General features: G+C 38.2%; 1 protein-coding gene across 2 annotated transcripts in view; it reads left to right on the top strand.

Moving 5' to 3' along the window:
- Nucleotides 1-355: 355 nt before the first annotated feature.
- Nucleotides 356-12,719, top strand: part of slc1a9 (solute carrier family 1 member 9) — a 57,805-nt gene continuing 45,441 nt past the window's right edge. For both annotated transcript variants that reach the window (XM_057817431.1, XM_057817430.1), the window contains exons 1-4: nucleotides 356-7,996; nucleotides 11,293-11,445; nucleotides 11,516-11,778; nucleotides 11,855-11,960. In XM_057817431.1, coding sequence (XP_057673414.1) covers nucleotides 7,843-7,996; nucleotides 11,293-11,445; nucleotides 11,516-11,778; nucleotides 11,855-11,960 — 676 coding nt within the window. In that variant the 5' untranslated portion in view covers nucleotides 356-7,842. The remainder of the gene's footprint in view (nucleotides 7,997-11,292; nucleotides 11,446-11,515; nucleotides 11,779-11,854; nucleotides 11,961-12,719) is intronic.

A 12,719-nucleotide genomic window follows, 5' to 3' on the forward strand; every position in this document is an offset into this window, starting at 1 on the left:
GAGGGAGCTGAAAGTCTGTGTTGCCCAACGACAGCCCCAAAACATTACTGCTCTAGAGGAGATCTGCATGGAGGAATGGGCCAAAATACCAGCAACAGTGTGTGAAAAGCTTGTGAAGAGTTACAGAAAACGTTAGGCCTCCGTTATTCCCAACAAAGGGTACATAACAAAGTATTGAGATGAACCTTTGGTATTGACCAAATACTTATTTTCCACCATGATTTGCAAATAAATTGTTTAAAAATCAAACTATGTGATTTTCTGTTTTTTTTCCACATTCTGTCTCTCATGGTTGAGGTTTACCCATGTTGACAATTACAGGCCTCTCTAATATTTTCAAGTAGGAGAACTTGCAAAATTACTGGTTAACTAAATACTTATTTGCCCTACTGTATGTCCTAAGATTGAGAAAAACAACATTTCATACCTCCAAAAGTTAAGGAAAATCCAAACCATGCCTTGTGTTAACAAACGTCAAATCGTTCAAGTTCCTATTATACTTTGTGCACCAATTCCAACACCGAGTTCAATCTCTAATTGAGTATACCCAGAAAAAAAATGGTTGAATGCATCAAGAGCATGTGGACAGGACTGCAAAAGCAAACAACTGTAGCCCCATCATCTCTTCCTAAGGTCTTATCGCCAGGACTGACAACAACAAAAAAACAATCAGGTAGCAGTTTAATAAGCATTCAAACTACAGACAACTAATAGGCTAGTACTGTATATGTATTTGCTTTTCAATTCAAGATCCAAGGTACTAATACCACTCCTAGTTGAAGTTTACTCTTAAACAAAAAAGACAATCACTCATTGCGTCTTCAAAAATCACTAACCTAATGCGAACATGTACTGTAATGAGGAACCTGCTTGGTTAACAAATATGTATTGATGTTTTCCAGAAACAGATTTATTGTCATCTAATATTCAAGTGTTTTGATTTACAGATGTAAATTTCTTAAATACAACAAATACATTTTTCTAAATATTTAATTACTGCCAAGAACACAATATTATCTGCAACTCTGCTTTTCCTGACTTCATACCGCAAAGCTTAACTCATTCATTAATACGTCTATCGCCGTCAACGGCAGCAATGTTTTTGCCTCTAAGAATTGTAACACCAGGTTTTGGTACGGTAAACTTAACAGTACTACCGATAAAATCCAATCTTTCTCCGGTGCCACCTCTTACTAACCCCGCTACCCAACAAACAATATCGGGGCAAAGAATGACATAAGGATCGAAAAGAGGATTTGTGAAGACTACAACAGAGGTGCCCCCCCCCCCACCACCACCCTCCTCCCACTGCTGTCCTGGCTCCACATTGGATGGGAGGATTACATCCCTTTCGTCCAAAGCGACCGGGACGTTCTCCGTCTCCGGACGTGGAACCGAGGGGGGTCGGAGGATGAGCGCTTGAGGTCGACAGGTAACGGCGTTTTTGTGTCGTCCGCGGATTAGAATCTGTTTTGAAAGCGGTGACGTGGACTTGGCTGGCGGCGCTGCTCTCCAGATGTGTTTACATGAGGTGGTGGGAGTCTGAAATCCAGACTGGGGACGAGCTTACAATCAGAGCTTTTGTTGCGTCGGAGGCCGTGAGAAATCGAGAGGGAAATCTTGTAACAATTCTGCGTTGAACCGCCGGAACTCAAATATGTCGCGCAATGACCAAATATGCTTGCAGATGACTCATATATCAGACAGATGAATATCTCATTTTGATTAATTGCAAAGATAAGATGCTTTGATGGAGAACTACAGTAATCTTAGGGTTTATCTCTCTTTTTTTGTTTTAAAATAATGCTTTTTTTTCCTAGCATAAAAATTGCTGTGGCGTATTTTATGTTGTCAATTGTTATTGAAAGAGCTTTGGGATATGTGAATTTTTCCAGTGTGTTGATTCAGTTACATACACCATCTCTCTGATAAAGTGATTTGTGTATGTGAAGTCATTCAGGATGCCTATAGGCGGAGTTTGACTTTTGGGGCAGGGGGGCACAAAATGTTGATGACCCCAAAACACAGTGTCAGCAATAAAATTAACTTACATGAATATTTATAATAATAAGTTGAAAATGAGCGGGGTTTTTTTTTTTTTTGTTTCCCACCATTCTTGAGGGGAATTCTGAATCAGGCTGCTTAGGACAGCTATACTTTTTGCCAAGATTGTCATCCATTGAATATTGTACGCCCGCCGGTGTTGTGCCAATGTAGTTACCCCAGTCAAAATTGTATCACCTGGGCGGAGCCATATGGAGGTAGATTTGTGTCTTCATTATTCGATTAAAAAAAAGTTCCTTCAATCCAAAAAAAAAAAAAAAATTCAATCAAAATATATATTTTAAATTTTAAAAAGTCAAAATGTGCATTCAAAAATGTGTTTGAATGCAAAAATAAATTTGAAACTCCAAAAAATGCATTTGAAAGCTATTTTTCTTTGGATTTATTTATTGATTTTTTTTTTTAATTGGAGTTGTTGTTTTTTTTTTTTTTGCTTGAAGCAGCTTTTTTGATTCAAGTAATATTGTTTTGCTTTTGGGCCACGTTTTGGCTAGGACATTTGTGTCTTTATTATTCAGTCAAAAAATAAGTTGCTTCAAACAAAAAATATATTCAAAAGGAAAATCACTTCAACCAAAAAAAGAAAAAATTCAATCATAGAAAAAAAGTTTTTGAATGTGAAAAAATATTTGAGACTCAAATATTTGCATTTGAACACTTTCCAAAACCAAAAATTTGATTTTAGCAATCCTTTTTGTGTGACATTTGTGTCTAAATCATTCAATCTCCCAAAAAGTTGCTTCAATCAAAAAAACAAACATTTTCAAACAAAGAAAAAAAAAATAATTTGAAAAATAAAATTGCCCTCCCCTAATTTATTTATTTTAAATAATATGCAAAGTGTAAAGTGCTCGTCACATGATCTGTTCTAAAAATCATTTTGACCCATGATAAAAATATCTTTTTTGTTCATTTCGTTCATTTTTGTTGTTTTATTGCTTTACAATAGGAAAGTCAATTACATGCAATGACACTTTTTGGCCACCTGGGGGGGCTGGCCCCCCTGGCCCCCCTTAAACTCCGCTTATGAGGATGCCCTCAGCTTTTTTGTGATCGCTGAAGAGAGCACAGGCAGAGTGTTTCTGTGCTGTGTTAAGGACCCTGTGAAGATTCTTGTTTTCATGAGGTGCATGCAGCAGCTATTTTTTGTTCCAGGTGAGCGCTTGCTATTCAGGTTAAGGCTGAGAAGACCTTCTTCACAGAATACTTATAGAAAAGTTTTTTCGAGGTACTTCCGCTTTACTTCCTTATGTCTGCCTACAATTTCCGTTTCCAATTTTTTTACCATTGACTTCAATGGCGCTGGAGTGGCATCACTCAGTAAAAATCCTGAAAAAACACGATTTGGAAATATCGCATCCTTCTGCCATCTCGACATGGGAAGACAACATAAAGAAGTGGCCGAGGGTGACCACAAGTAAAATATTATCGTATTTTATTGATTCTACGGCAGTGGATGGAAACGTCATTAGGAAGGTCCGAGACATTCCGTTACCTCCGCAGCCACAAAGTTGGCTGTGTCCTCATACACGAACATGGGAATATTGTCTTCATGAAGGCGGATGTAGAACCAAGCCAGTGCCTCAATACTCCGTACCACAAACCATGGGTACTGGTAACACCGGAGAGAGACGTCCAAACTGCAGGCTGTCCCGCGGGTCCCGGGCATTCGTGTAGTCATGCTGCCACTGTCTTATGAAAGGTATGTGCCCCAAAAATATGAAACCTGAAATCTGGCGCTTGAAACGATTTGTTGCCTTTGCTATTGATATTACGATGATGATTGTAATTATTAGGGCTGTTCCGATCATGTTTTTTTGCTCCCGATCCGAACCCGATCGTTTTAGTTTGAGAATCTGCTGATCCCAATATTTCCCGATCCGATTGCTTTTTTTTTGCTCCCGATTAAATTCCAATCATTCCCGATAATTTTTCCCGATCATATACATTTTGGCAAGGCATTAAGAAAAAAAAAAGAATAAAACTCGGACGAATATATACATTCAACATACAGTACATGCGTATTTATATATACTGTATTTGTTTATTATGACAATCCTCAAGATGGCATTTACATTATTAACATTCTTTCTGTGAGAGGGATCCACGGATAGAAAGACTTGTGACTTTGGATATTGTGACTAAATATTGCCATCTAGTGTATTTGTTGAGCTTTCAGTAAATGATACTGTAGCCATGCCCCAATGCATGATGGGAAGTGGAACCGTGACTGTGCGTAGTGCTATCAATTGATATATCTTCTCTGCGTTGGGAAATAACTTAAGGTGTTAAGAAAAAGATCATTTGCTACCTTGCTTCCCCACATTGCTTCCCATGATATTTCTAATCGTAGGGAGAGAATTTGAAAGGCTTTAGCCAATTAAAATAAGGCTCCAAAGGCTGCCAAAATTCACTCTACTCATTTTACTCTGCCGTTTATCTCTCTATATAGGTTAAATGGCACCATTACAGATTGAGCGCGACAATGCGTGGGTGGGTCGTGCAGCGCATGCATTAATTGCGTTAAATATTTTAACGTGATACATTTTTTAAAAAACTCCCGCCGTTATCGGGATAAATTTGATAACCCTACCTTAAGCCTAAACTAAAGACTCTGGATGAGTGTAACATATTATGTTTGTAACGTTAAATACAATTACAAAACGATTAAATTAAAAAAATATATATATATATTAAAAAAAGGCATGGCCGATATTTTTTTGCCGATTCCGATACTTTGAAAATGACAGACTTATGATCTTCAATATTATTTACTACAACTACTGCTGCTAGCCTATTGCTAATCAGTACGTGTTGGATGGCGCCCCATAAATGCAATCGTTACAAGTTTTTTGTTCGTTTGTTTACAGATGGAAAATGCTGTTAGACAAGGGAATATAAGTTGATGTGCCTCGCAGCAACACTTACTGTAAGTTAATGGACATATATTGAGACTACGTCATTCTACCCGGAGGAGGGCTGGAGGCAGTGTCTCACCCCGAGATCCAACTACGAGCTTTTTAACTGTAGCAATTTTAAGACATGCTATTGGAGCTGGAATGACCAAAGTCTGTTTGGATGCCGCCAAGGGTCTCCGTGATGTTGGGTGAAAGTTTGGAGAAGCTCCCCTAAGCTCTGCTGTCTGATAACACATTCCTCGTATGCTCAACCTTCATTAATGTTTTTCTAATAATTTTAGAAATTGTGATTTATTGACCTCTTTTGCACATGCACCAATCGTTTTAAAATAAAACAAGAAATGGAATCATGTTGTCCAAATGTTTTATCACGATCAATGTCTGCAATAAAAAAGAATGACATACGATTTTGTTTATATGATATGTACATACCTTGTAGTATTCACTTGTAACAACAAAATCCGTGTCAGCCCTTCTGCATTCGGCAAATGTATTATAATTTGTAATTTCACCGCATTTTGGTCACTCAAGTGGCCGGCGTATAAATTGATACCTTACGTCAACACAAGCTGACAGGTTGTTATAATTTTGTCCACGAATGATCAACGAAGTGATTAGAACAATCATCCAATCTCATCTACGTCTCATTTAGGTCATTCCGAATCCATTTTTGAAGAATTCGTATGTTCCTCTGGCTTGATTTCGCAGTTTTAACGTCGTCAACACTGCTAACTTCAACCGTTTTGTCCAAGATGGCGCCGTCCATATTTCGCTCAGGAAACGTGTATAGAAATAGTTATACGCGCTGTTGCTTAAGTCCATTATTGGATCCTGTGTTTTTTTGGTGGGTTCTGAAGAGCAGGTTGTTATCGGTCACAATGGAGTTAGATCCCCCGTTGGGCTGCCAGTGTTGGGAATTTGGAGCGGGCTGTATTGCAGAAAACATAAAATGCCAATCAAATACCATATTTTTTGGACTATAAGTCACAGTTTTTTTTATAGTTTGGCTGGGGGTGCGACTTATACTCAGGAGCGACTTATGTGTGAAATTATTAAAACATTATTATATCATTTCACATGTTATTTTGGTTTTTTGGAGTGATACTGATGGTTCGGTAAACTTGTTAGCATGTTCTTTAAGTTATAGTTATCTGAATAAATCTTAATAACTATGTTACGTTAACATACTGGCCACGTTCGCATTTTGTTGTTCATGCATCATGTAACATTTTCATACTGTACACTTACCGTATACAGCATGTTGTTCTATATTGTATTTTTTATTTTAAACTGCCTTTCAAGATGAAATATCTGTTCTATGTGCTGGATTTTATCAAGTAAATTTCCCCCAAAAATGCGACTTATACTCCGGGGCGATTTATAAATGTTTTTTCCTCTTCATTGGACATTTTATGGCTGGTGCGACTTATACTCAGGTGCGACTTATAGTCCGAAAAATACGGTAACTACAATGATTTCATGCAAACAGAAAAGTATCTTTATAACAATGATAGCTAATGATAATGTATAATGAGTGAAAGGAATACTATTTAATAAATACTGATATATTTTTTTAATGTCTTAATGCAGACTTTGCAAAATTTGTCCTAGAAATATCTGCCTTTTCACTGCAATTGATACTGTATCTGATGATGTAGCAATACTTGGTCATGGCACGTAGCGATAAAATGTCTCACTATGTTGGAATTGGGAATATCCCAAAATAAATATGTTTCACACATTTTTGTTTTCTAATTTTGTGAAAGAGCAATATCACAATGTATTATCACAGCTGTAACCCTTTATTAGGCATTTGACTATTTTTGGAATTTAAAAAAAAACTTAGATATTATCAATGATCTCATTTTGAAAAAATTAATCCTCATTGTAATGTTTTGTATTTTTCTGTATATTTTTAAATCTATACATTATTACAATTATATCCATAGACTTCATAATATATTGACGGGACGCGGGGCCAATTAATAGGGGGCCTTTGTCCGTCAAAGCTGACTGAGTGGAAACGCAGACAAAGAGCTTTTTACGTTGAAAATTCTTCTGAATAAATGCTTAAATCCCTAAATTCTTTATAGATATGGACCTAAAACCGTCTTGATTCGTGGTTAAAAGCAAAAAAGAAAACTCGGCAGTTAGCATTTATTTTATGTAAATATGTCGAATGTGCTGCTAGTCTTTAAGCCACTGTGGCGCCGCCTTATCACCACAAAGAGCTTTTTACGTTGAAAAATCTTGTGAATAAATGCTTAAATGCCTGAATTCTTTATAGATATGGACGTAAAACAGTCTTATTTCTTGGTTAAAAGCAAAAAAACCGGGCAGTTAGAATTTGTTTTACGTAAATATTGCGAATTATGATGCCAATGCCGTAGCAGTTAATTTCTCCCATTGATTTTTTTCACAATGTTTCAAAATGCATGCATGGTACGAAAAATATAATAATTACCTTGAATCCTTGAACAAATCACTCCAGAGACAAGCCTTCCTGTTTGTATGCGGTACAGCTTTCGTACTTTTTCAACCTAAATCCGGCTTTGGATGTGTTGAATAACTGCGACTGACTGTGAAAAACTGAAGCGCAGTGTGGGACAACCCCCTACTTGAAGGCGTGGCGCAGTGTCTGTGGAATGTGTCCCATCAAAATAATTATGAAGTCTATGTTGTATCAAAAGAAAACAAATTTAAAATCAGAACAGAAATACACAGGTTAAAATCCCCAAATAAAACTCTAAAATGTTTTTTTTTTTTTTTTAATTTAAATAAATTCATATTATTTAACTGAGTTAAATGAGTTCCCTATAAAGGGTTAATATGAGTTATTGAGCATCTCTCACCAGGCAGGATGACAAACCAGGCCACGGTACAGCAGTCCAACGCCAACAAAACCAAGGCGGTAGAGGAAATCCGGCAAGATGACGGCACGGAGACAGGCTACAAAGACGCTGGCCACTGCAGCCGCAATACTCACAACCTTCTGTTGGGGCTCACCGTCATGGGTAGGGTTAATTGTGCTCAGTCAGTGGAAGAAAGGTTGTGAATTACAGCAGGTCCAACAACAACAACAAAAATAAAGAATTGATTACAAGTATTAGATTTAAATCCTTTGAAATGAATTTCTATTTTATAAAAGGCAGTATATCCTAGTGCAGGGTTCACTAAATCCGGACCTCGGTGCCACTTTTCCTGTCGTGTTTTCCATGTCTCCCTCCTCCAACACACCTGAATCAAAATAATCAGGATCATTATCAGGCTTCTGGAGAAGTTGCCGATGACATAATCATTTGATTCAGGTGTGTTAGGGGAGAGAGACGTGGAAAACACGACAGGAAAAGTGGCACCAGGGTCCGGATTTAGTGAAACCTGTCCTAATTATCTGGGTCTTTGAAAAAGACCCAGATAGTGTTGTTCTGTTTTTTTTTTGTTTTTTTTTTGAACGGGATTCCTTCGGCGCGCCGTGCAGCCCGAACCGCTTGACCGATCGGCACCGTTCAAGTATCGACACGTCCGGAATTTTTGCACGACGATGGCTTTTTTTCAAACGGACCCAAGAAATAGTCCTACATTTTTTGACCAAATTACATAATTTAGGTATCAAAAATTCCGGGATGGTGAGGGGCATAAAAGTTGTATTTAGAATTTGGGAAAAAAGTATGGTTCCCCGGAAATTTGCCAAAAAACTTCCCATTCATTTTTAATGGGAAAAAAGAAAAGTTTCAAAATGTATTTCCTCCTTCAACTTTTGACCAAAACACACAATTTTGGCATCAATAATTCTGGCACGGGGAGGGGCATAAAAGTCACAGAGAAATTTTTTTTGAAAAAATGTACAGTTTCCCGGTAATTTGCCAAAAATTTGCCCATTCATTTCTAACGGGAAACAAAGAAAGTTTCAAAATGTATCTAGTCCTTCAATTTTTGACCAAATCGCACAAATAGGCATTAAAAATTCCGGGATGGTGTTGGGCATAAAAGTTGAATACCGAATTTTGAAAAAAATTTACGGTCCCCCGGAAATTTGCCAAAAACTTGCCCATTCATTTTTAATGGGAAACTAAAAAAGTTTCAAAATGTATCTAGTGTATGAATGAATTCCTCCAATATTGCTTTTTGCATCTTTGCGTAATTTAGAAATCAGTTGTCAAAATCTTTATTTAATTGAAGTTTAAATCACAAAAAGATTCATTGACATGTTTTTTTTCTACTGAGCAAAACAAAATCTAAAGAGACTTTTGAATATTTAAATATAAACCAGGAAAATTAAGTTTTGAATTAAGATGAATTTATTTAAGTTAAAAGACTTTTTTTTAACTTATTGACTGTAGATGAAAATTAATAACAGGTAATATTTAAAAAAATACCATTTAAAATGGAGCAAAACATTTTTTCCCCAATAGTTAGATTGAATATATTTACGTATATACAGTGCCTTGCAAAAGTATTCGGCCCCCTTGAACCTTGCAACCTTTCGCCACATTTCAGGCTTCAAACATAAAGATATAAAATTTAATTTTTTGTCAATAATCAACAACAAGTGGGACACAAACGTGAAGTGGAACAAAATTTATTGGATAATTTAAACTTTTTTAGCAAATAAAAAACTGAAAAGTGGGGCGTGCAATATTATTCGGCCCTCTTGCGTTAATACTTTGTAGCGCCACCTTTTGCTCCAATTACAGCTGCAAGTCGCTTGGGGTATGTTTCTATAGGTTTTGCACATCGAGAGACTGACATTCTTGCCCATTCTTCCTTGCAAAACAGCTCGAGCTCAGTGAGGTTGGATGGAGAGTGTTTGTGAACAGCAGTTTTCAGCTCTTTCCACAGATTCTCGATTGGATTCAGGTCTGGACTTTGACTTGGCCATTCTAACACCTGGATACGTTTATTTTTGAACCATTCCATTGTAGATTTGGCTTTATGTTTAGAAGCATTGTCCTGTTGGAAGATTAATCTCCGTCCCAGTCTCAGGTCTTGTGCAGATACCAACAGGTTTTCTTCCAGAATGTTCCTGTATTTGGCTGCATCCATCTTCCCGTCAATTTTAACCATCTTCCCTGTCCCTGCTGAAGAAAAGCAGGCCCAAACCATGATGCTGCCACCACCATGTTTGACAGTGGGGATGGTGTGTTCAGGGTGATGAGCTGTGTTGCTTTTACGCCAAACATATCGTTTTGCATTGTGGCCAAAAAGTTCCATTTTGGTTTCATCTGACCAGAGCACCTTCTTCCACATGTTCGGTGTGTCTCAGGTGGCTTGTGGCAAACTTTAAACGAGACTTTTTATGGATATCTTTGAGAAATGGCTTTCTTCTTGCCACTCTTCCATAAAGGCCAGATTTGTGCAGTGTACGACTGATTTTTGTCCTATGGACAGACTCTCCCACCTCAGCTGTAGATCTCTGCAGTTCATCCAGAGTGATCATGTGCCTCTTGGCTGCATCTCTGATCAGTTTTCTCCTTGTTTGAGAAGAAAGTTTGGAAGGACGGCCGGGTCTTGGTAGATTTGCAGTGGTCTGATGCGCCTTCCATTTCAATATGATGGCTTGCACAGTGTTCCTTGAGATGTTTAAAGCTTGGGAAATCTTTTTGTATCCAAATCCGGCTTTAAACTTCTCCACAACAGTGTCTCGGACCTGCCTGGTGTGTTCCTTGGTTTTCATAATGCTCTCTGCACTTTAAACAGAACCCTGAGACTATCACAGAGCAGGTGCATTTATACGGAGACTTGATTACACACAGGTGGATTCTATTTATCATCACCGGTCATTTAGGACAACATTGGATCATTCAGAGATCCTCACTGAACTTCTGTCACTCCACTTGCTGCACTGAAAGTAAAGGGGCCGAATAATATTGCACGCCCCACTTTTCAGTTTTTTATTTGTTAAAAAAGTTTAAATTATCCAATAAATGTTGTTCCACTTCACGATTGTGTCCCACTTGTTGTTGATTCTTGACAAAAAAATTAAATTTCATATCTTTATGTTTGAAGCCTGAAATGTGGCGAAAGGTTGCAAGATTCAAGGGGGCCGAATACTTTTGCAAGGCACTGTATATACTGTATATACATATATATTGAACTAAAAGTAGTCCTTCTAGTTCTACCTATATATACAATATTTTTTTTGTTAATTGTTTAGCCGCCATTGACAGTGATAGATATTTGGACGTCTATCATCGTCATTGACAGCCAGTTAGTTAGAATGTATTTCCAATACTTTTGACAATGCCCAGTCAGTCTGTGAGCGTATCATAAATAATCTTGACAATCTTCCTTTGTTGTAATGGCATGGCAGGTGTGGTTATGGGAGCGGTATTTGGCATGCTGCTTCGCTACATGAAGGTGACGGAAAGCTCAGCCCTCACCACCATCTCCTTCCCTGGCGAAATCCTCATGAGGATGCTTAAGATGCTCATCCTGCCCCTCATCATCTCCAGCCTCATCACAGGTCCCTAATAATAGAGCTCCTGCACGTAACAGCCAGGAAAATCTCGGCAATAACAAAATATTCTTTTCAGGTCTGGCCGGTCTGGACGCTCGCTCTAGCGGCCGAATGGGCAGCAGAGCTATGGTCTACTACATGACCACCACCATCATTGCCGCCATCCTAGGCGTCATCCTTGTGCTCAGCATTCACCCTGGAAATCCCAAGCTCCGCGGCGGTGGTACTGGTGCTCCCTCCGGCCCACCTAAGAGCCAGGAAGTCAGCAGCCTGGATGCCTTCCTGGATCTCATCCGCAACCTCTTCCCTGAAAACTTGGTGCAGGCGTGCTTTCAGCAGGTAGCTTAGACCCCGAAAGTCTGCCGGCAAGCCATCATCTTTTCATGAATTAACCGGATTTCAACTTTGCCCCTAGGTCCAGACAGTACTGAAACAAACGGCGGTGGTGGCCCCAAACCAAACGGAACCGATTATTGTCGGCAAGAAGAAACTTGAATATAAATGGGGCATGAATGTCCTTGGTGAGCATATTGCAATTATCACCATCACCATCATTACTAACATGAAGTGAGTTAATCAAAAATTTAATGACAACACAAAAGATATTGATTTTTTGGACAATGATACAGTATTTGCAAGACTGTGCTACATCAATGGCCTATACACTGCTGGCCAAAAGTATTGGCACACCTGCAATTTTGTCAGATAATGCTCAATTTTCCCAGAAAATTATTTCAATTACAAATGCTTTGGTAGTAGTATGTTCATTTATTTTTGCTTTCAAAGAAAAACACAAAAAAAAAAAAAGAATGAAAAAAAATCATTATCATTTTACACAAAACTCCAAAAATGGGCCGGACAAAAGTATTGGCACCCTCAGCCTAATACTTCGTAGCATAACAAAATAAATGACCGCTTCTGGTATCCATCAATGAAGATTCTTACAATGCTCTGCTGGAATTTTAGATCATTCTTCTTTGGTCAACTGCTCCAGGTCTCTGAGATTTGAATGGTGCCTTCTCCAAACTGCCATTTTCAGATCTCTCCACAGGTGTTCTATGGGATTCAGGTCTGGAATCACTTTAGAAGTCTCCAGTGCTTAATCTCAAACCATTTTCTAGTGCTTTTTGAAGTGTGTTTTGGGTCATTGTGCTGCTGAAAGACTCATGACTTCTGAGGGAAATCCAGCTTTCTCACACTGGGCCCTACATTATGCTGCAAAATTTGTTGGTAGTCTTCAGACTTCATAATGCCATGCACACAGTCAAGCAGTCCAGTGT

Source organism: Corythoichthys intestinalis, chromosome 16 (assembly GCF_030265065.1).
Source record: "Corythoichthys intestinalis isolate RoL2023-P3 chromosome 16, ASM3026506v1, whole genome shotgun sequence".
Classification (NCBI taxonomy): domain Eukaryota; kingdom Metazoa; phylum Chordata; class Actinopteri; order Syngnathiformes; family Syngnathidae; genus Corythoichthys; species Corythoichthys intestinalis.